Source organism: Rhinolophus sinicus, chromosome 18 (assembly GCF_057876585.1).
Source record: "Rhinolophus sinicus isolate RSI-liver-muscle chromosome 18, RSI-T2T, whole genome shotgun sequence".
Taxonomy (NCBI): domain Eukaryota; kingdom Metazoa; phylum Chordata; class Mammalia; order Chiroptera; family Rhinolophidae; genus Rhinolophus; species Rhinolophus sinicus.
The window spans coordinates 109,650,762-109,674,850 of NC_142518.1; the positions used below are offsets into that span (position 1 = coordinate 109,650,762).

Sequence of the window (24,089 nt, forward strand, 5' to 3'; positions counted from 1 at the left end):
ATTATTATATTAATTATATTATATTATATTATATTATATTATATTATATTATATTATATTATATTATATTATAAAGACTGGGTCTTATAGTAAAACAAGACCGAGTCTTATATTAATTTCTGCTCCAAAAGACGCATTAGAGCTGATTGTCCACCTAGGTCTTATTTTCGGGGAAACACGGTGGGTGTCTTGTTCTGGGTATACATTTCTTTCCAACATATTCTAGTGGTATTAAAAAGTGGAAAGTAAGGGTGGCACAAGAGTGGGGGTGAATGCCAAGAAGAGAGGACCACCTATGTTAGGAAAACAGTGATCTCCAGCCTGAGTACAATTCAGAAAGAGTTTAATAAACAGCCGCTGAACATTGCACCAAAGCATTTGGAAACACAATTTCTACAAAGAGGCAAAGGTCAGGCTTCCATTCTAATTCCTTAAGACGATCATCAACAGCCCCAGCCCCACCCCCACCCCCCACCCCCCATCCCCACAACACTACACTCTTCTAGTCATGAAGTTACTTACAGACACAGTATTAGGAATAACGGGACGGGCATGCATAGTCCCAGCAATGGCAAGGAAGCAGGGGATGGGGAAGGATGGGTGAAAAGGCATCCGGCAGCTAAGGACAGACCCCTTGGGAGCTTTGTTCAGGGGGTGGACAGGGAGAATCTGGTTTTGGTACCATCTGTGGCTTTACTTTGGGCTTCTAGGATACTCTGGATGAGTGGCTGTGGCTGCCATCTTAATCTCATTCCCTTGAGCCGAGACGATTAGAAGTGGTCTCCTTGGGGTAACACTCTGTGACTTTCTACAACTGCATTTGAGACCCAGCAGGCTAAGGTGAGCAACTGGGCAAACGGCAGTGTTTGGCTCTGTTGGGGGAACACTCAGCAATGTTAGCAGGACAAGTACTTTTTCTGTTAATTGTTTTTTTTCATTGAGATTTATACATATGAATTGAGAGTCACAGCTTGCTGAGAGGGTTCAAAAGAAGAGTCCTGAAACACATGAAGGGGAGCCCCGGGGTTTGGGTGCCTGGATGCTTCCTAGGGTATCCAGTGCTCTGGTTGCTGCGCCTCCACTATCTACTGTTTGCGGATCATGCCCTTGATGGCTGTCTCCCGGTTGACATAGGTGGCCCAATAGACCAGATTGAAAATGGCAAAGAGCACAGGAAAGATGATGCGGGAAATTTTGTCGACCTTGCTGACACTGTTGTAGGTCTTGGTCTCAGTCGGGATGTCCTGCACGTAGGTGGTCTTGGGCGAAGCAACGAGTGTCGGGGTTGAGGAGGCACTGGCAGTAGCAGCCTTGGAGATGGTGGCGAACTCAGTGTCCTTGGCCAGGTTGATGGGATAGGTGGTCCCCACGATGTTGAAGGTGGTGCTGGTTTTCTTTGTCGGGGCTGCTGGTGTTTTCTTCTAAGGGCCAGAAAAGGTAGGGGAGAAGGGGGCACACAAGAAACGCTAATTAATTCTTTACACAGACCACCTTCAGAGGCTGTGGGGAGGAGGAACCATGAGGAGAGTTAAGAACTAGGGGCCATGAAGCCAATAGCCTTGAGTAGCCAGGTTTGTCTGTAGGGCTCATTGAAGATGAGTTTGCTAAGAGAAAACATGCAGCGTCCTGGTTTACTAGCTATGTGGCTTTGGCCAAGTCGCTTCTCCTTTTTGAGCTTCCATTTCTTCATCTGTAAAATGAGAATCACAATATTTGGCAGAGTTGTTGAGAGGATTACATGAGAGAACGGTGGTAGAAATCACGTGAAAACTGTAAAATGTTGGTCACATGGAGGGTCCTATGGAATCATGTGATTTGATCCTCGCAGTAACCCTAATGAGGTAGGTGGGTCAGGTGACTCCCATTTGACAGATGAGAAAAAGCCTCAGACTGACTGGGCAGAACCCACAACAGCCACCTGGGCTCCTGACTTTTCCCCGGGGCTGCACTGTGCTGTTTTCTATAGGCGCGAGACCCTTTTTGGTTACCCGAGAAATAACTCCAAAAGGCTTCAACCATCAAGTGGCACATCTCCTGTGGGGAAGAGAGCTCGGTGAGTCTGAAAGTCATTTCGTCTTAGAGACACAATAAATACTATGGCATGTTTACATGCATCATTACAACAGTACGTCACCCGTCATGCACCGTAAATGTGTTCAGTAAGCTGGGGGGGAGCACACCAGGGGTTTCCACTCTTGCAAGGCTTCAGGCAGGAGCCACAGCCTCCCCAGGGAGCTATGCAAATACTCCCTCTGCCACAGCAAAGGCAGGGGCCACTGGGGGAGTGCTAGGGCATTCCCCTTTGGATTTACTTTTCCAGAGTAAAACAAAAAACTCGTTGGGAAACAAGCATGCACACATGTGCCCATTTGTTCTCACATCTATGACCTGTGTATACATGGACCCTCCATGTAGGAAAGAGAAGAAGAGACAAAGCTCAGGCCTGGATTAGAAGAGACAGGCTGAGGAGGGGAGGCCCAGGGAACAGGCCAGTCCCAGCCCCAGGCCAAAGGCAGCGGCCCAGCGCAGTCTGCCGTTTGCTGCCTCACTCCCCACTCTGGCCTTTTCTTCCTTCCATCCCTCTTTGTTTCTAGGGAAAAGTGGAGACAGATGAGCTTCAGAAATGCCCAACAATATCTGATGAAAAGTGTTGCCTAGTTGTATCGCCCGAATTTTACACATCTCACCTTTCCTCAGTGTTACTTTGCTTCCCAGCGTCTGCGTTTTATCACTTTACTCCCCTTCTTCCTACTTCTTTCTTTCCTGGGTTTCTCTGCTTCCACCCTCTCTTACTGACTCCTTTCTCCTAATCTCTTTCAATTTCTTTTCTTCTTTACTTTAGCATCCCCATCACTTTGATCCTTTTTTCCCCCCTTTAGAATGCACTGCCATTTACTTTCCTGATCGTAATAATAACTTTTACCAAATATTTACTGAGTAGCTACTGGGCCAAGAACTATGCTAGATATTTATGGACAGGTGGGAAGGTTAGAAGATGAGTCAGTTTTAGCCCCTTTTTTCTGGGAGCTCACAGTCCAGCAGTGGGGGGAGAGCCTTGTGAACACGTGATTGCCACACAGTGTGCTCAGAGCTATCACAGACTTGAGCAGAGTGTGATGGGAATTTAGCAGAGGGCGGGGCAAAGTACCTGCAGGTGTTGGAAATGGTGGCTCAGAGAAGGCAATGACCTATGTGAGCTGGGCTACAAAAAGGAAGATGCAGCACAGGCCAAGGACAGTGCTTGTCTGAGGTGTGACAGGAGTGTGCTTGGCTAAGGCCTTGGATGTCATGTTCTCTTCTGCCTGCCTGCGCTGGCTTCAGGGTTTTCAATCAGCGAGGGGAGTGGGGCAAATGAGGGTGTGTTAGTTTAAGTAAATGAACAGTCTAATAGGACATTTAAAAAGCAGTGCTTTGAGGATTGCAATCACATTACAAGTGGAAGGGGGCAGGAATAAGGCTTCCAAAGGTCTTGTGAATGCTTTAAATACTACATGGGACTCCTTTATAATTAGCAAATTCATTGTGTGACTAGACACCTGCTGCTAAATGTCCCTGCTATTAAATAAAAGAGCATTTTATGTGTTTGCCCGCTTACTTATTACTTTGCTTGGTAATCTTCTTTTTTCATGGGTAGACAAAAAAAAAAAAAAAAGGAAAAAAACCTACTACCCTGACTTTGCTGGAAGCTTTCCCATGTTATTTCCTTTAGTCACTTATAAACTGGTTATGACCAAGTCTCCGAAACAATCATTCTGAACAACAAACACTGTCTTTAGCTCCATGGGCACTTTGTATTCTATGGGTGGGGAAAAGCAGCAGTTGATTTAATTGCAGATTTTATAATAAAGGAAATGTACGTTTTGATTTCCCTCGCCCTTTCCCACATGGTACATTTTAGTCAGCCAGTATAATTTTTTTTTTACCAAAGTTGTCAAAGAAGGAAATCAAAGCAAAAGTTGTGTCTAGAAGACAGGGGGAGGAGACAGAGATTAATGGTTAATATTTCTGCATTTACTTTTCTAATACTTCTCTATGCTCTGGAATTTGAGGCATACAAACTCGACTGACTTAACTTTGACTGAGTTGCAATTCCATTCCTGCCTCCCAACAGCCACCCAATTTCCCGAACTCCAGTTTTCAGAAGTGGAGCAAAGTAATAGAGTGTATGCTATGTGGGATTCAAAGGCGAATCAGAACAATGACAACACCCGCCCCCCCCCCCCGCCAGTTTTTCAAATGGGCAAAGGACTTGAATAGACAGTTCTCCAAAGAAGATGTACAAATGATCAACAAGCACATGAAAAGACACTCAACATCACTAGTTATTAGGGGAAAGCAAATCAAAACTATAACGAGGTATCACCTCACACCCATTGGGATGCGCCTACTATCAACAACAACAACAAAACCCGGAAAATAACAAGTGTTGGCAAGGATGTGGAGAAATTGGAATCCTCATGCAAATATTGGGAATGTAAAATGGTGTAGCCGCTATGGAAAATGCTATGTTGGTTCCTCAAAAATTTTTAAACAGAATTGAGATATGACACAGCAATTCCACTTCTGGGTATATACCTCCCCAAACTGAGAGCAAGGTCTCAGATATTTGCACACCCACTGTCACAGCAGCATAATTCCCAATAGCCAAAAAGTGGAAGCAACCCAAGTGTCCATAGAGAGAAGAATGGATGAACAAAATATGGTCCATCCATACAATGGAATATTACTCAGCCTTAAAAAGAAAGGAAATTCTGACACAACATGGATGAACCTTGGGGATATTATGCTAAGTGGAAGAAGCCAGATACAAAAAGACAAATACTGTGATTCCACTTAGAGGAGGGCACTTAAGAGTAGTCAGATTCATAGAGACAGAAAGTAGAATGGTGGCTGCCAGAGGAAGGGTAGAAGGAAGAATGGAGATTTGTTTTTTAACGGGGACAGAGTTTAGGTTTTGCAAGATGAAGAATTCTGGAAATTGGTTGTACAACATTGTGAATATACTTAACACTACCGAACTGTGCACTTAGATTAATTAAAAAATAAGAGAGAACTAAAATATAAGGGAGAAAGCACAAGAAACATACGGAGAGTCATAAATGAGTCACAGGAATTCAAAAACAGAAAGGAGCATGCGGAATTAGGAGGGCATCAATCAGCCAGTAGAAAGGGGAGAAAATGCAGCTAGAAGAAAAGTAATCCCTTGCACCAGTTTTCTGAGAGGGTGGGAGGTATCCAGAGTATAAGTGGTGAATTACCTGGGGCCAGATCACAGCTAAGGAAAGCGTAGATGAGACTCAAATACTATCTACATATGCTTTGGTGGGAAGAGAAGTAAGTTAAGGCAAATCTCATACAATGGCTTTTAGATTCCCCATGGAGAAAGTGAAGGGGCTATTCAAGATTTAAAATAGATTATAGGGAATAGAAGACAGAACTGCTTAGGGACACAGGGAAGGGGTACAGGCACGTGTGAAGGAGCAGCAGAATTCAAGAGCATAAGCTCATAAATGTGAGCAGTAGTACGTCAATGTCTGTGGATTTCTTCAGAGAGAAGCACCGGAGTTGAACTGAAGTGAGTGAGGAAAGTGCTGGGGAGTGACAGCAGTGTACTCCATGTAGCCAAGACTGGACAGAAAAGCAAGGAAAATAAGGAACTGTGGATTTTGAGAAACTACAGAGATCATTCATTCACTTGGTAAGTATTTACTGAGTGTCTACTACATGGCAGGTTCTGTGCTAGGTGCTAGGGGTACAGCAGTGAACAGGAAAACATGGCCCCTGCCCTCAAGGAGCTCTCGCATTTCAGAGAAGGGGGTCATGTGATAAACATGTAAGCAACTAAACATATGCAGTAAATGCTAGTCAGAGAAAGTCTCTCTGAGAAGGTGAGCAGAGATCTGAATAAAGTGAGAAAGCAAACCATGAAAAGATCTGAACAACGAAACTTCCAGAGAGAGAAAATAGTAGTGACAAAGCACTTGTGCTTGGAATGAGTGACTTGTACAAGGATCATCAAGGAGGCCACTTGTGACTTAAGTGGGGTAAATGGGGGGGAAAAAAGGACGTTAAGAGATATTATCACAGATCTGGGGACCAGATCCTATTAGGCTTTGAAAGCCATGGTAAGGATTATGGATTTTGATCTCAGTGTAGCAGGAAGCCATTCAAGGATTTTGAGCAAAAGTTTTCTAATTTACCATTTTATTTTATATTTTTTAATACTTTTATTTATTTTAAGTGTGTTTTTCCAGGACCCGTCAGCTCCAAGTCATGTAGTTGTTTCAATCTAGTTGTGGAGGGCGCAGCTCACAGTGGCCCATGTGGGGATTGAACCGGCAACCTTGTTGTTAAGAGCACCACACTCTAAGCAACTGAGCTAACCGGCTGCCCCAATTTACCACTTTAAATGATCATTCTAAGTGTTGGGCAGAGAATGGATGGTTGTCATGAAAGTAGAGGAATAAAATTAAGAGGCTAATCCAATGAGGATAGTGAGAGATATGGTAATTGAATGCAAAGGAAAATATCAAGGAACTAAGGGAAAAACAGGCAATCCTAACGTATGAGAATCCAGGTGAAGATCTGGAGCTTCAAAAGAGACATCTTTAGTGTAAAAGATGGATGAATAATGGTCTGAAAGCAGTACTGGAGACCAAGAGGATGAGAACTATACTTGTAGGGAATGGGAGTGAGACGATTAGCAGCTTCTGCCAAACAGTGGGACGGAAATCTCAGCTCAGAAATGGGTGTTAGTTAAGAGGGTTAGCTGCAGGGGTCATTCAGTCAACAAGCTGGTGGTGCTGAATGGTGTATTTTCCAATGAACAGGAGTTCCTGGGGGAAGGTAAGGAAAGTTTATGAGGGGTAGGAGAACAGATAAGTCTAGAGAAAGGCGCAGCAGAGTACAAGGTTACGAAGTGAAGGGAGGACACATAACCACAAAGGTACTGACAATTTGAGCACTGACCAAGGATGACATGGAGGTGAGCCCTGTAGAATAGATGACCTCACATGTCCACAAAGAAGTTATCATGAGGCTTTCCGATACCAAGTGACAGTTCCAAACATACTAATGCCATTGGCTGACTTAACTCTGATGGCCTTCCTAGCAAAACAAAACAAAAAACAAAATAACAAAACACTAGAACAAGTATTACAGGTAGTCCGATTTATTCATTTCCAAAGCCCTTACCTACTGGTAGAAACAGTAGTTGTGACTGGTCGGGGGAACAACTCAGAGCTCATGTGACAGAACTGACCTCAGGCTCAATTCTAGTTTATGATGTCAGATGGGTCATTGAATTGAAAAACAAAGACAGAACTTGGAGTGGTTGCAAATAGTGTAATGCAGTTGTGAAAATCCTATATATGAAATGAGCATGGAGAGAATACTGTTGATAAGATGATGAAGAAAACTAGAGTGAAATGGCCAGGTGGGGTGAGCATCAAAGTTCAAGGCAATTTGTGTGACGTCAAGGAGCAGGTAAAGCCCTGGACGCAGCAAGGAAGGAATGGAAGGGTGGCTTCCACTTGCAATGGCAGCTGAGGAAGTAGTTTCCTCAAAAACCCAGCCAAGTTACAGTTAAAAAGAGAAAAAATGTTGAGGGAGCATTGGTTTTCTCTCTCCTATGACCCTGAGCACTTGGTCCCGTATCAGGGCTCTGTATGTATATATGTACATATACCTTACTTTCCTCCTTAGACCATCAGCAACTAAGTACTAGGGTCATGCAATGTTTAGCTCTGCATCCCACAGATATTCCAGAAATGACTGCTGGTTTTGTTTGTTTGTTTGAATTGATTTGCCAGTGGTGGAATATGTTTGTTGTCAGGGCATTTATGTCTACTGTAGAAGGGGATGGGAAAACAACTTAATCCACAGTGACTTTCATTCATCCCAGAGAAAATACCAATGGGTGACTTGATTTGTGGCTATGTTCACAGGAATGGCCCCATAGGTTTAAAAGCATTCATGATAAGAAACGAAACTTTTTCAAGACCTGGACAGAAGTCGAGCGTGTTCTCTAATGTGAAATAAGATAAAATATCATTCTACAGCATTCAAATAGTCGTATTTGAAAATTAGAAAAAGAGCCTAAGAATGACTGTTTCCAAAATTAAGGTAAGAATTTATGAATATTTTAAAAGCAGCTCTAAGAATAATAATTATATTCTTGTTAAATGTACAGGTTTATTTCTTCTTTTTAATTTGCTTTTATTTTTAATTTTCAAAAATTTAACCAAAGTAATAATATAGTTTTTACTAAAATAGAACTTAAAAGCTGACAATGAAAACCAGGAAACCCACACCCCAATGCACCCCAACCTTGTCCAGAAACAAGTAATTATTTTTAATTCTCTTAGTTGATACTTCTAATAGTTATTTCTATATTTCTAAATAATGTGCTTATACGTCTATCAGTTTTACACATAATCATCTTTTCATGATAATGATTTGCCTCAACTTATGCAACCTTTCCTCTATCCTCCAATAAAATTATAGCAATATTTTCACTTCAATCAATACTCAGTGGTGATGTCATTATAGAGTGCTATATAAATACCTCTAGCCTCCTGCTCCAAACTTGGGACTTCCCCTCATTTATCTCCTCGGTCAGACACTCTCTTTTCTGGATCCAATGTCTTTCTCTTTATGTTTTACTCTCGTTTTAACAGAACATACCCTTCAGTATCTTCAGAAGGTGGAGTGCTGGGAAGTGACATTTCTGAGTTCTTCCAGGTCTGAAGATGACCACTTATTTACTCTTACTTAACTGATACTACTTTGGCTAGGCTTAGGATTCTAGGTTGGAAACCATTTGTCCCTCCAGTTGATGAGATTTCCTGCTCCACTATCTTCGAGCATCCAAGGCAGTTGAGAAGTCTGATGCCATTCTGCTAATAATTTCTTTGTAGATAACATTTGTTTTCTCCTCAAATCTTTTTAGACTGTCGCTTTATTCCTGATTTTCTGAAAATTCATGTTGATGTGCCTTTATGTGAACGTATGAGGACACTTTCAATCTGGAGGCTTATATCTCCATTTGTAACAAGTGTCTTGTATTAGTTCTTTAACTTCCTTCAGTCCCTTTTCTCCGTTCACTGCAGCTTCTGAGTTGGATGGACTTCCTGGATTCATCCCTAAGTCTCCTAGCTTTTCTTTTACATTCTCATTCCCTCCCTCCCTCCCTCCCTCCCTCCCTCCCCTGCTTATAGGGAGATTTCCTCCAGTTTATTTTCCCACCTCTCTATTGAAAATTTTATTTTGGCAATTCTTTTTAATTTTAAGAGCTCTTTCTATTCTCTGATTTTCTTCTTATATTAGCATTGTATTCCTGTTTCACAGATATGATATATTTACAAATATAAGATACCAGTTAGTTTTGTTTTTCTTAAATACTCTTTAATTCCCTAAATTTTCTCTCTTCCCTCCCAGATGAGTTGGTTTTGAGTTTTGGTTTTTTGTTGTTGTTTTTTTTAATTTTTGCTTTTCTCTTTCACATCACAAACTTCACTTTGGTAATCCTTGCTGTCTCAATATTATTTGGCAACATAAAAGATGTCTATCTCTGCTCAGTGTCCCTGAGCTGGACTTGTTGATTGGTAGACTATGATTTAAAACCTTCAGTTGGAAGCAAATCGCTTCATGGGGTATTCCCAATATGTAAAGGACTTTTCTTTGGAGACATTCAGCTTCTTTAGAAAGAAGAGAAACTTCTGCTGTTCTTCTGGAAAGTATACATCTGGCTGGAAACATATCATGTTGGGCAGGCTCTGAGGTCTTAACTACTCTGTACACAGACTTTTAACCAACCCCCTTAGTTGTTTTATTCTCTGCTGTACCTAGCACCTCCAACACCGAGTTTCTCTGGGGTTCTATCTTAGTCCAGATTGATAAATCAGTTCTTACTCTCCTTCCACATTTATTTATTCTAAAAAATGCATTAAAACTCTTGTCTAACTGCAATCCCTTCTGCAGTTCTCCTGGTGGCTGTGGGTTTATACCTATTTTACTTCTTTACTCTCATTGTAGTGGGATCTTTAAAAGAAGCAGTGCTAAACATGAAGTCGATCCTCAGAAGCCCACACGTCATCTATTTTTCAGAGCGTTATCATAAGCTAGTTTTTTGTCTTCATTTGAAAATCAAGTTATGTCTCCACCTGTTCCTTCTTTTCCTTTGCAATATCCCTTGTTACATTTTACCTTACTTTTCATCATAGTACAGATCAGAAATAGATTTTTAAATCATTTATATTATTTTTAAACAGTTTCATGCTTATCCATTCTAGCTCTATGAAGTAAATAAGGTCTAATATGTCTCTCTAAAGTAAGGAAAAAGAAACTAAAGTAAGTTAAGATTAAATTCCAAAATTTTTACTTTCAATGCACTTCTTTTTTTTCTTCTGTGGGTCAGTGGTTTTCCATGTTTGTTCCTTCACATTGTAGCAGTGTAGACAAAGAATAGCATCCTCACGTTAGAGATCCGTTTTTATACATTCCATAGGTTTTTCTTTCAAATCTCATAATTAACTTCTTTTAGATTAATAAATTGACATCAGAGAGGGACTAAGGAGGGTGACTGAGCTCATCATCTTTGCAGAAGAGTTTTAGACAATTCTTTTTTTCATTTTCAGCACTCCTTGGACTTGGGAAATGGTCTCATTTTTGACATCTACAGCCTCTTAACAATTTACTCTAGTTCTCTCTCTGCCTTCACACCACCCACATACTTCTTCTCGGACAGAAAAGTACAAATCTATCACATTTTCACAAGACATCCCTGATAGCCCTTCAGAAATCTGAAATGAGCAATTATCATTTGAGGCATTTCTTCCTCCTCCATTGTAGTAACAACCAAACTGGAACAGTGTGTTTAAACATGGCCCAACCAGTACAGAATAAAAAGAGCTTCCCAACTCACTTACTCTAGGTAATTCTTAACTCAATCTCCAATCAAATTTGCCTTTTCGAGAGTTATATCACATGGAAAGCTTACATTAAATTGGCTTCCCCCTATATCTCAGCATCTTATTTATAATATACAATTACTATTAAGTTTTTCTATCCCAGAACTATTTCTCTATCTATGTGTAAGAACTTGTTTGATTTAGCAAATGTTAATCTTTAGATTTTAGCATGTTCTCTCAAACTTCAGAAATTTTTTGATTCATAATTCAGAAGATACTCCTTTCCAACCAATGTTCACTAATGGCAGCTTACAAATTTGAATCTGCTGTCTTATATGTCTTCATTTGAGTCATTGATGATCACATTTAAGAGGGAAGGGTCAAAGATGAAGACCTGTGGATTATCACAGGGACATCCATTTAGGTTGATGTCCACCCAACTGTCAATTCTGTTTGACTTCAATTGATCAACCAACTATATCGGCCTAAGTGTAATATTTTTTCAACTACTGTTTCTTCTTCATGAAGGCACAGTTTAAAAAGTTATGCAGATGTCTTGATAAAGTCTATGCTATTTCCTGTCACCAGTCTAGCAGACTTTTCATACAATTTCTTAAGATTAGTTTGGCATAATTTCTTCTTAGTGAACTCAGGCTGGATATCAGGAAGTAGTGCTAATTGCTCTTAAAACATCTATTTAATAATATAATCTAGGGACCTTTCAGTTTAATATGTCAGAGTGAGGACATCTTCCCTTTCTTCTCCTCTCTGGAACTAACCAAAAACTACAAGGAAAATGAGATAGAAACCAAAACTCCATCTTTGATGAAACTTGAATTTTTAACCCTGATCCCCCAAAGTAAAAGCTCCCAAATACAGTAAAACTTGGGTCAGGGTGAAGAAGACACTGAGGATGCCTACTGTTCTGGATTTCAGGCCAAGAATAGAGTCCTGACACACTGGAGGCACGATCTAAGGAAACAAATGACCCCTGTTTTGAAACAAATCAGTTTTCTGGCTGGTAGTGAGAATAGCCTGGAACACGGTTTGGCCACCACATAATGGCAGAGGAGGTGGAGACTGGAAAAACGAAAGGATATAATACTACGCACACTCACAAGCATACACCCCTGCACCATGCACAGAGGGCTTTCCTTTGAGCAAGGGAAATTTCTTGCTAGTTAGAAGCAGAATTACAACTAAAAGGAGGCATACTCATAAGAATTTATAGACAACAGATGGTGCTCAAACTACTCACTCTCAAGTATTCACTCTCAACTACTCACTACTGCCCTACTCCCTCTCTCAGTCCCTCCGCAAAATGATACTTTCACACAAAGCAGGGCTAGTAAAGAACTCCTCTAATGAAACTTCAAGTAATAACTGAAAACAAACTAATATGGTACCGATGCAAAATATGTTGCCAAAAGGAGGGAAAATGACCAATAAAGGATTGTGGAACACGACACAAAACAAACAAAGGACAGATTAAAAATAAGTCAGGCAGAGAACATAAAATTAATGTAAGAAAAAATAATACTACCATATAAATGAAGGTGAATAGACACTCGTGAACATGGTCACAGGCATGGAAGACAGGCTTGAGAAAAATGAGCAAAATGAGAGTTAAAAATTATTAGAGCAAAGTGGTAGACAGGGAAGACAAAGTTCTATGATATGTATAATTTGTGCTTCTAGGAAGAGAACACAACAAAGATGTGTTTCAGGAAAGCTTTCCTGAAACAAAGACAACTGTGAATCCTTTGGTTTAAAGGGCAAAATGCTGTCCTGGGAACAATTCACACAGATGGATCAAGATATATCCTTGTAAAGCAACTGGAATTTGTAAATAAGAGAAACATGCACATTGGCTTGTAGGCCATAAAATCAAGTCCCCTATCATGTGAGAGATTCTCGGGCTGGTTTTAAATTTCTCCATAACAACATTCACTGCTAGAATTGCGTCTAACCGTCAATGTCTACATGGACACCAGAGAAAGAGAATGTGACCACGAACTGTAAAATAGCTCAACTATCATTCAGGTATACACACAACTGACAATTTTACACATGCAAGATAGTAGGAAATATGGTTCTCAAGAGCCTTTCTTAAAGAAACTTGTAAAGGATAGCCTAAAGGAACCAGACAATGAATGGGAAAATCAATAAAAGGACTATTTTGAGAAGAGAGCCCATTTAAATGCAGAACTATGACTAATCAACTATAGGAATTATGGCTGCATAAAAGCATGTAAATGATATAAAACTTGACATTTCAGAAACAGTAGTATAACAAACAAAACTTAGGAGATGACACAGACTGGTAGAGAGAGAAGGTAAAAGGTAAGATAAGTATACTAATTTCCTTCTATCTTGTAGTGGGTAAGGGGTCGACAGACCCTGTTCATGGCTGATAAATCAAGTATTAGATAGGTAAATATGCTTTAAGAACACAAAGGTAACAACTAGACTAAGTGTAATAAACCAACCAAAAAAATTCCTATGGTAGAGTAGATGAAGTAGAAATACGATTATTTCTTCATAATTTGTAGCAAAGAGTTAATAAATTCTATCAAAATAAATAGCTAAAATCTATTCTAAAATTTTGCCAACTCATTGGTCTGTATTCTATGGAAGATATATATTTTCCTCCAGTTTGAAAAAAATTTTCATTATCTTTTCTCCATGATTCTTCAAAGTACTGGAATGTTTCTGGGATCACATCTGCCAGATTTTTTTTTTTTTCATCTTTGGATAATCTTCATCTGTATCTAGAGATCTGAAATCTTTTAAATCAGCCGAAGACAACAATTGAGTTCACTGTATTCATGTTTTATTCTTACCAATTCCAGTTGGTTTATTTTTTTCTCTCTCTTTTCTTCCTTCCTATCCATCCACCAATCCAACTAAATTTGTTCTGTTTTTACTACAAGTCAGATGCTGTACAAGGATGCTGGCTAGTTAGAAAGATGATGCAGACAAGCATCTGCCCTCAAGAAGTTCAGACTAGGAAGTAGGCAAATAACTCGAATACAAATAAATGCTTTTAATATCAGGGGCACCTTCCCCACTCTGCTCCCCAAGAAAAGCTAAAGCTATCTGGATGATTCTGGAAAGACTCTATGGAGAAAATAGCATTTCATCTGGGTCTTAAAGAATGAGTAGGTCTTCACCAGGCAGGAAAAAAGAAAAGAATGTTCCAGGTAGAGTAAAAACTAAACAAAGACACAGAAGGAATCATGATCACTGGCTTGACTGTAATGGGAACATACTGGAAAGTGAGGGGCAGAGGTGACCCTAGAGATTGTTCCCGGGGTTGAAGACAGAGTCCACTCTTCTGGGTGACTTTGTCAGTACAAAGGGGTCCCCTTGAGTCTAGCAGTATCGCACTTAGGTTTGGTCCCTCACCACAACACATCAACCCTCCACAATACCCACCCTCCTTTCTTTGCCCCCAGCAAACACTCCACATTGCCAGGAAGCACTCCAGTTGAGAACTGGATTGATCACCCCAGTGAATAGCACACAGCCCTGGCCAGTTCCCACAAGCTGCAGGCTACCCACTCCTGGTTCCAATACAGTTCTCGCAGGGAGTGCTTCCCAGCCCCCATCCTTGCTTATCTCACCTTCATCTCCAGGGCTTCTGGCACCTTCTTGCCTTCCCAAGCCCAGCTCCGTTTGGTGAAGTAGTTGACGGTGGCAAATTCAATCAGCGCAGAAAATACAAAGGCATAACAGACAGCTATGAACCAATCCATGGCCGTCGCATATGCCACTTTAGGTAAGGAGTTTCTGGCACTGATACTCAAGGTGGTCATGGTGAGAACAGTGGTGACACCTGGGGAGAGAGAAGAGAACCAGTTGCCCCTTACAGACATTTACAGCATATCTGACGAGATCACCAATTTCCTACTTGAAAGGAGGAGCTATACCCCACTCAAACAGCACCTTTCAAGTGAAAACCAGAGAATGTCAAAGTGGGGTGGTTCTACCCCACCCCAATTCTCACAGTAATAGGAATCTCCAGTACAGCATTTCTAAAAGTTGTCCTCTAGCCTCTGCTTAAACATTTCCATTGAAAAGTAGGTAACATTTCATTGGAAGACAGCATTGTAATTAGAAAAACCCACCTTATGAGCTGAAACCTGCCTTCCTCTAGCTCCTAGCCCACTGACTGATCTCAGTTCTTTCTCTGGCAACACAGGAAAGAAAAGCCTGTTCCCTCCTCTCTGGCCACAGTTCCTCATGAATCTGTTCATCTCCAGAATGAACACAGCCAGTTCCTTCTCTTGCTTCTCCTCCTCCCTCATTCTGGTATTTCTCTTAAGAACAGCCCAGAGCTGAGCCCAAGACTCAGGACATGGTCTGAGGTCAGTAGGATATTCACCTCCCAAACTGTGGACACAATTCGCCTTAATAATGCAAAAAACTATTGTGGCAAATGGTTCTTTAGATGCATTACAGTCTAGGTCCTATTGAGCTTCGTAGACAACCAAAGCTACTCCAATATTTATTTCTTGTGAGTTTTTGCCAAACCACAACTTGCATTTAGATCAATTGATTCTTTTTCTTGGTATTATTAACCTAAACTTAAGGCTTTCCTTTATTCACTTTTAAATTCTATTTTATTTTTTTCTAAGCTGTTCATATTTTAGATATACAGATGAGCTGCATAGGCTTGTGGTTAACAGTATGAGCTTTAGAGTCAGACTAAAATACTGGCAATCCCACTTACTATGATCTTGAAGAAGGTGTTTTACCCCCTCAGCCTCAGTTTTATCATGTGGAAAATGTGTGTCATGATACCAGACTCAGAGATTTGTTTGGGGTCCGGTGAGATGATGTTTACACAGCCTATGGCACAGCATCTGGCACATGGTAATCACTCACGTAGTAGCTTCTATAATGAACATTAATCTTATTTATAGTATTGTCATATGTTTAATTATGGTAGTATCATTATAAACACATTTTAACAATATTGTGATAATTTTATAATTGTTAGCAACAGTAGTCTAGTCTTGAATAACTACACTAGAAGTTAGAAGTCCTGAGTTCTGCCACTTACTTGCTTTGTATCTTGGGCAATTTCCTTAATTTCTCTGTGCCTTCATTCCTTTATATAGTGATATAAGTGAAAACCCAGACTGGAAAAGTCTCAGCACAGTTTCAACAGACACCCTAAAGGAGCACCAACGCATAAACTAGGCGGAGAGTCATCAAGGCGGATTAGCAAAAACACGTTTTAAGCCGTGTCAGGATTCAGCCGCAGGGCTGGTGCCTATTAACGAATGATCTGAATTGGTGGCCTTGTAAGCTCTGAGAATGGACCAAACGCTCAGTAACCTGCTGACCACACTGAGCGAGGAGTAATTCATGGGAGAAACAAGTCGCCGCATTTCTGGTTATGAGCAGATGCGGTTGTCCCCTCCTGGCACATCCACAGCATTGGGCCAAATGCGTGGACAGAGAGAACTCCACTGAAAACACAAGTGTGTCTGTGCCATATTTCAGCAGAGACTTTTAGAGTGCTAGCCTTTCGCGCTTAGAACTGTTATCGTGTGACAAGCTCTTAGCGAGTCCGAGCTGGGAGCACTCTCAATAAAGCATTTGGTACACTTCATGGATGGGCAAAGAGGTTTGGCATTTTAAAAGAGATCCAGGCCTGCCACTCAGCGCTTCTCTTTCCAGACACTTCTGCATTGTTTTTTTTGGTGACTGCCCCGCCTCACTTCCTTTGAGAGCTTCTAAAAGTCTAGTATACTTCCTTGATAACACATGTCTGTTCCACCAAACCGGGGAGTTGCCTGAGAGCAGGGGCTGTGGGTAACCCGTCTGTATGTCCTCAACCCCAAAGACATACATGAGTGGGACTGCCTGTGGCACAGCACCACAACTGATCCCATCAGAGTGAATAACGCCCTTTTCCTATAGTAACTATAGCGCTGTTATTCTTATCATAATATACCGTTATTTCCCTGAAAATAAGACCTACCCCAAAAATAAGCCCCAGTTAAGATCTCAGCCAGATGGACTCATTGAGTACGTTACCACGATGTCCCAGAAGAAGACGACGTGACTGTAATTGAATAAATGTAGATTGTTGTACATGAAAAAAATAAGATATCCCCTGAAAATAAGCCCTAATGGAGCAAAAATTAATATAAGACCCAGCCTTATTTTCGGGGAAACATGGTAGTTCTGCTATCCCCCAATATTAACTGTCTGTTCTGTGTCTTGCAGAGTTAGGCCCTAGGGATACAAAAACTCAAACATTTCAGACTGCAGCATTCAAAATGAGCACTCACTCTTCCCAGCAGACAACCTGAGTTAATCATACTTCAGAAACCTGTTGAGCTCAGATACCACCACAAGGAAAAGGCTTTTTGTGAATTCACTGTCCGTCAGGCTTACTCCTGTTTCACAAATTATATTACCGAATATGACCTAGTCCCCCATTCCTTCTTTCTTGTTTTCTTGGATAACAAAATTTTATTCTAAAAATATATATCAGTGACAATGACATACCAAAAGATGGTCATTGTAATAAAGAAAAAAAGGGGAATTTGGTTGTTGTTGTTTTTTTTCTGAAAAATACAAAATTATCACTGTAATATGCTGCCACTCTCCTTGACCTGTATTTGAATTATTCATTTGATGGATATACAACCTTTATCCCAAACTCTTGTAACTCTACAACTCTGCTGCTCTGACAAGCAAGTTCACCTATTTTCTCAACCTCTTCTCCGAATGCATTCCTCTTTTGATCTTAACTGAAATCCGACTTGCCTAGAGTGTACCATTTTGGTTCTCAAAAGGTGGTGATCTTTCAGAATCAAGAGTTCAAGAGGTAGAGGTCCATATTTTCCTTGATCTCTTTTACTCCTTAGACCATTGCACTATCATATCATAGTTATGTGGTAATCTGTGTTCCTGTGATATTTCTACTATCTGGTGATATCCCTCTTTACCCTTTCTCATAAGTATCATCTATAGAATCCTTCCATCACCCCAAAGGTTCCTTTGAGACGATTCCATTCTTCCTTTGGCCCCAGGTAACCACTACATTCTTTTTATAATGCACTGCTGTTTTCTTTCACTGTGGATCAGATTATTCTCCCTAGAGTTCATATAAATATCATACAGCATGTACTCATTTGTGTCTGGCTTCCTCCATTCAGCATAATATTTTTTAGGCTCTATTCATATTGTATCTATATTTAGTTCATTCCTATTAATTTCAGAGAAGTATTCCATTGTATTGATATAACATAATTTGATTATCCATTCACCTATTAATGGATATCTAGACTGTTTCCAATGTTCAAGTATTATGAATAAAGCTGCTGGGAGAGTTACATAGAAGTCTTTGTACGAGAATATGCTTTCATTTCTCTTGGCAAACACCTAGGGATGGGACTACATGATTGCATGACAAGCATATGTTTAACTTTACATGAGACTGACAAATGGTTTTCTCAAGTGGTTGTTACCATTTAACATTCCCATCAGATGTATGAGAGTTTTAGTCAGCATGAATCTTTGACTTAGGAAAATTAAATATTAGTTGGTACTTATACATTTCCCTAACAATGAAAGTCCTCAGAATGTTTCATCTCCATCTCAACTTATACAGATTGCGTTATGGTCTAGTCTTTTATTCTAAATACATTTTATACCCAATAAGCCACTGTTATTATTTTATGCATTCAAGTCATTTAGTGTTACCCACATATTTATTATTTTCATTCTTTTAAAGCACATCTTAAACCTTCCATCTGGGATAATTTTCCTTTTGCTTGAAGACTGCCTTTAGTGAGGGTTTGATGATAATGAATTTTTAGTGTTTCATTTTTTTCTCCGAAAATGTCTTTACTGTTTATGTTGGAGTCAGCTGGTAGTCTGCTGATGGTTATGACTTTAAAGGCAATGTACTTTTGGCCCAGGCTACTTTTAAGATTTTTCTATTTTATTTTTTCCCCATAAGTTTCACTATAATGTCTGTCTGTTGGTATGTCTTTTAATTTATCCTACTCAGGTTCATAGGGCTTCTTGTAATTGTGCCTTTATGCCTTTCATCAGGCTTGGACAGCGTTCAGGCATTATCTCTTCAAAAATTGCTTCTGTACCATTCTCTCACGTATCTCCTTCTAAGATTCCAGTTATTCTTAGACCTTCTCCGTAAATCATATGTTGTTTCTCTCTTTCATGTATCTTACACATTTTTTGTCTTTCTGGGCCTCATCCTAGTCTCTTCCAGTTCATGGGTTCTTGATTCAACAGTATGTAAACCACTGAGTTTTTGGTCTATATTTTTCAATTTTAGCATTTCCAATGTGATTGCTCTCTCATGCGTGCTCACTCCCCCACACACCATTTTTATGAATGGAATTCTCATGTTTCTTTCATCCACTTAAACATATTCATCATGACTATTTGAAAGTTTGACATCTCAAATATCCGTAGTCCCAGTACATCTGTTCTTTTAAATTGGGTTATACTTTATATGCAATAAAATAAAAAGTTTGTACGCTTCAAAGTGTTTGGGCAAAGGTATACAGTTGTATAACTACTATCCCAGTCAAGATATAGAATACTGTACTACACCAGCAAGTTCCCTTATGCCCATTTGCAGTCAATCCACCACCCCAGAGGAACGCAATATATATCCCCGTGACTTTTAAAAAATTATAGTTGACATTCAATATTATTTTATATTAGTTTCAGGTGTACAGTGTAGTGGTTAGACATTTATATAATTTATGAAGTGATCCCCTGATAAGTCAACTGACACCATATAGTTTTTGCTCTGCCATAAAAAAAGAATGAAATCTTACCATTTGCTATAATGTGGATGGACCTAGAGAGTATTATGCTAAGTGAAATAAGTAAGACTGAGAAAGACAAATGCCACGTGATCTCACTTATATGTGGACTCTAAAGAACAAAAGAAATGAAAAAACAAAACAGGAACAAACTCATAGATACAGAGAACAAACTAATGGTTGCCAGTTGGGAGAGGGGTTGGGAGGCTGGGTTGGAAAGGTGAAGGGATTAAGAAGTACCAATTGGTAATTACAAAATAGTCACAGGTATGCAGAATACTGTATGGGGAATATAGTCAATAAAGTTGTAAAAGCCATACTAGTGTTTAAGTGATGTCTCCGTGTGGTTTTAATTTGCATTTCCCTGATACAAAATGATGTTAACTATCTTTTCATGTGCTTATGGGCATTTATATATTTTCTCGGTGAAGTGTCTGTTCATGTCATTTTCCAATTTTTAAAATTGGACTCTTTGTATTTTTATTATTTAATTGAAGGAGCTCTTTATATTTCTGCACTAGATGCTTTGTCAGACCTGTACACATATAAAATATAGTCTCCCAGTCTGTGGTGTACCTTTTCATTTTCTTCATGTTCTGCTTTGGTAAGTGGAGATTTTTAATTTTGATGAAGTCCAATTTGTTCTTTTTTCTTCAGTTATCACTTTGTGCACTAAAGAATTTCTGCCTTCCAAAGGTTGTAAAGATATTGTCTTACATTCAGTTCTAAGAGCATTATATTTTTAAGTTTTTATGTGTAAGACCCTGATCAATCTCAAATTACTGCTCTGCAATGCCATCTGTGTCATAAATCAAGTTTTTTATATACCTGGGTCTACTTTTACTCTCTCTGGCATTTCATTTATTTATTTTTATTTTTCCTTGTGCCAGTAGCACATTGTCTTCATTACTACAGCTTTTTAATCATTTTTGACATTTTGTGGAGCAAGTTTTCCACTCTGTTCTTCTGTAGGAGGATACTGGCTATTCTTGGCTCTTTGTTCTTACATATAAGTTCAGCAATCACTTTTTAAATTAATGTTTTTATCTTGGAGGCTCACATCACTCCAGTTAGCGTTTGTTTCTTACAGCTATTATTAACTAATTACTATAAATTGAATGACTTAAAACAACAGATATATTCTCTTACAGTTCTGGAGGCCATAAGGCAGAAGTCAGTTTTATTGGGCTCAAGTCAAGGTGTCAGCAAGGTTTTACTCCCTCTGAGGCTCTAGGGAGAGAACCCAATGTTGTTTCCAGTTTCTAAAGCTGCATTACTTGGCTTGTGGGCCCCTTCCTCCTCTTTCAAAGCCAAGAGCACAACATCTTCAAATCTCTCCTGCTTCCTTCATCACATTGTCTTGCGCTCTGTAGTCAAGTACCCTCTGCTTCACTCTTATAAGGATGCTTGTGATTACATATAGGGCCCATCAGATAATCCAGGAGAATCTCATCTCAAGGTCCTTAATTTAGTTCACATCTTCAGTCCCTTTTGCCATATAAGGTAACACTCACAGGTTCTAGGGGTTAGGACATGGATACACGTATCTTTGGGGGCCATTGTTCAGCCAACTGCAGTCCTAATTCTAACCCTTAACTTCATTTAGGTGCCAAGCCTTTCTTGTGTAACCTTAAATCTCAAACTCTTACTCACCAAGACTACTAGTAGTGCATCTACCCATCTTTCTGCTATAACAGTATCAGCTCATGTGATGAACACTCCACTTTTTAGTTCCTTCTTCAATTTGGGTCCCTGAGTATTTCTTTTAATTTCTTATGCACCCAGATATTTAAAAAAGAATGATTTCTATGTGTGTTTCAGCTAGCCTTTCTAGGATTTTAAGGAAAGATTTTTTAGGGTATCTAGTTTGTTATATTTTCAAAAATGGGCATCTTTCACCTGCTCCCATATAGATTCTGCTCCTTCCACTTCACTAGAACTGTTCTCTTTTTTTTTTTTTAATTAAATTTATTGGGGTGACAATTGTTAGTAAAATTACATAGATTTCAGGTGTACAATTCTGTATTACATCATCTATAAATCCCATTGTGTGTTCACCACCCAGAGTCAGTTCTCCTTCCATCACCATATATTCGATCCCCCTTACCCTCATCTCCCACCCCCCACCCACCGCCCCCCTTACCCTCTGGCAACCACTAAACTATTGTCTGTGTCTATGAGTTTCTGTTTCTCATTTGTTTGTCTTGTTCTTTTGTTGTTTTTGGTTTATATACCACATATCAGTGAAATCACATGGTTCTCTGCTCTTTCTGTCTGACTTGTTTCGCTCATACACAATGGAATACTATTCGGCAGTAAGAAAAGATGATATAGGAACATTTGTGACAACATGGATGGATCTTGAGAGAGTAATGCTGAGAGAACTGTTCTCTTTTAAGCTCACTAACAACCAAGCAAATCACCACACCCAACAGACAATTTCTATCCGCATCTTACCCAAAGACACAGTAGAATTCACCCCAGATCATTATTTCCTGCTTCTTGAAACACTCTCCTATCTTGGCTTCCATGATATCACACCCCTCTGGATTTTGGGGTTTTTTTCTCCCTACTTTACAGGTTACTCTTTCTCTTTCTCTACTGCTGTCCCTCCTCTATCTGACTAAAACGCTCCTTCTTTCTGAAACATCATTTACTATGTAACTGCACAGTATAGCTTCAGGATATTGGCAGGGAATATTGACCTTCTGCGTGGGTACCCAGCACATCAAGTCTATGAGTCACAGCCACCGCGCCATGGAGGCAGTTCAGTAGACCCAAAGAGTTAATTAATGTTTATCTCCTGAAAAACAGGCAGAAAATGTTTTCTATGCTGTAAGTCGCCCAGGGAAAAGTGCTAATGATATGCAAGTCTCTTCCTAGACATCAGTAAATTCACATGGAGGAAAATTTCTCCGATTGTAGGCACTATTGAAAAACCCTTCAAACTTGTGGAGCCTTTACTGAATATCAGATAATTCGTACTTTCAAAAAGACTAGAAGGGAAGCAGCAAAATTAGATGCACATACCAAACATGGGTCATAAAAAAGACCCCAATACACTTATCTGTTGTCCGCTTAGTTTCCCACCCTTCACCTTCTTTCTCCAGCTTTGCCCACTAATTTCCTCTCTTTTCCACTGAAGGCTCCATCCCTCCTCAGCTCGTGGAGCAAACCTAATTGAGACAGGAAGCATCTCACACATAACCTTACTACTCCCACACTCTTGTTATTCCCACTTCCTTGTTAAGGACTCAGTTGCTTGAAATACCAGGACCCAATGACTCAGTAAGTAATGCTGGGCTCAGGTGTTGCTCCCATTATCTCCACTAATGGTTCTCCTACCTTCCTCACACCTATTGTGACTCCCATCATAAGACTTTGCAAATGTCTCCCCCCTCATTCTCCACAAAACAACACTCACCAAAGACCGTGCGTGCAGGGACCGACTCTCTGTTGAGCCAGAAAGACACTTGTGACAGAATGACAGTCATAATACATGGCAAGTAGGTCTGGATCACAAAGTAGCCAATTTTTCGCTTGAGATGGAAGTGGGTTGTCATGACGACGTATTCTCCTGGAGAGAGAGTAAAATTAGGTAGTATGTAGTCAAATAAACATTGTTTGATCCAGGTGGGCTCCAATTCAGTTCAAAGCTCCTTCACTTTATATTCAGAACAAGACATCCCAGCACCTCCCAAGTTCATGTCACCAGATCTCATGAAATAGTGAGGGGTGTGTGTGTGTGTGTGTGTGAAAATATATGCTACCAGTGTACCAATGCAGCTTGCTCAGAGCAATTTGATACAAAAAAGTCATTCAGAAAAATTAAGGTTCTCATTTAAATAAACTTCATAAGAAATAATGTCTTCTACAGCATTTGCTATGTAATTGGCATTCTTCTAGCACTGAATCATTCTTAAACTACTTAATCTTCACAACCCTATGAGGTAGGTACTAAGTATTTTTTTCCTCAGTTTATAGGTCAATAAATCGAGGCAAAGAGAGATTAAGCATCTTGCACCAGGTTACCCGCTAGTAAGTAGTGGAGCCAGAGTTCAAGGTCAGATGGGTAGGCTCCACGGTTTATGCTTTCTAACCACTATGCTCTGCTCTTTGAATAGATTTATTGAGTTATAACCAAAAGTTCACAGAGCAGAGTGTGTATTGGCCTACATCACTCCACTCCCAAAAAAGAGTGAACATTTACTGAGATCTTACTATGTGCCAAACAACTTTGAGTGTCTGGGGAATATTAATTTTACACCTACTCTCCCAACAACCCTGTAAGGTAAGTACTGATTATCACCCCTTGTTGTTAAATTCAATAGTTAATCATCAGTCATACTGGATT

At 39.8% G+C, this 24,089-nt stretch overlaps 1 protein-coding gene across 4 annotated transcripts in view; it reads right to left on the reverse strand.

Moving 5' to 3' along the window:
- Nucleotides 1-475: 475 nt before the first annotated feature.
- The window catches only part of GABRA3 (gamma-aminobutyric acid type A receptor subunit alpha3), a 199,786-nt gene continuing 176,172 nt past the window's right edge, over nt 476-24,089 (reverse strand). For 3 of the 4 annotated variants that reach the window (XM_019711246.3, XM_019711247.3, XM_019711245.3), the window contains exons 8-10: nt 23,160-23,312; nt 14,537-14,748; nt 476-1,421 (exon numbers count right to left, since the gene is read on the reverse strand). In XM_019711246.3, the coding sequence (XP_019566805.1) occupies nt 1,086-1,421; nt 14,537-14,748; nt 23,160-23,312 (701 nt within the window). In that variant the 3' untranslated portion in view covers nt 476-1,085. Of the gene's footprint in view, nt 1,422-1,988; nt 2,035-14,536; nt 14,749-23,159; nt 23,313-24,089 lie in introns of all 4 variants that reach the window. The other variant, XM_088794777.1, reaches the window with a different exon arrangement.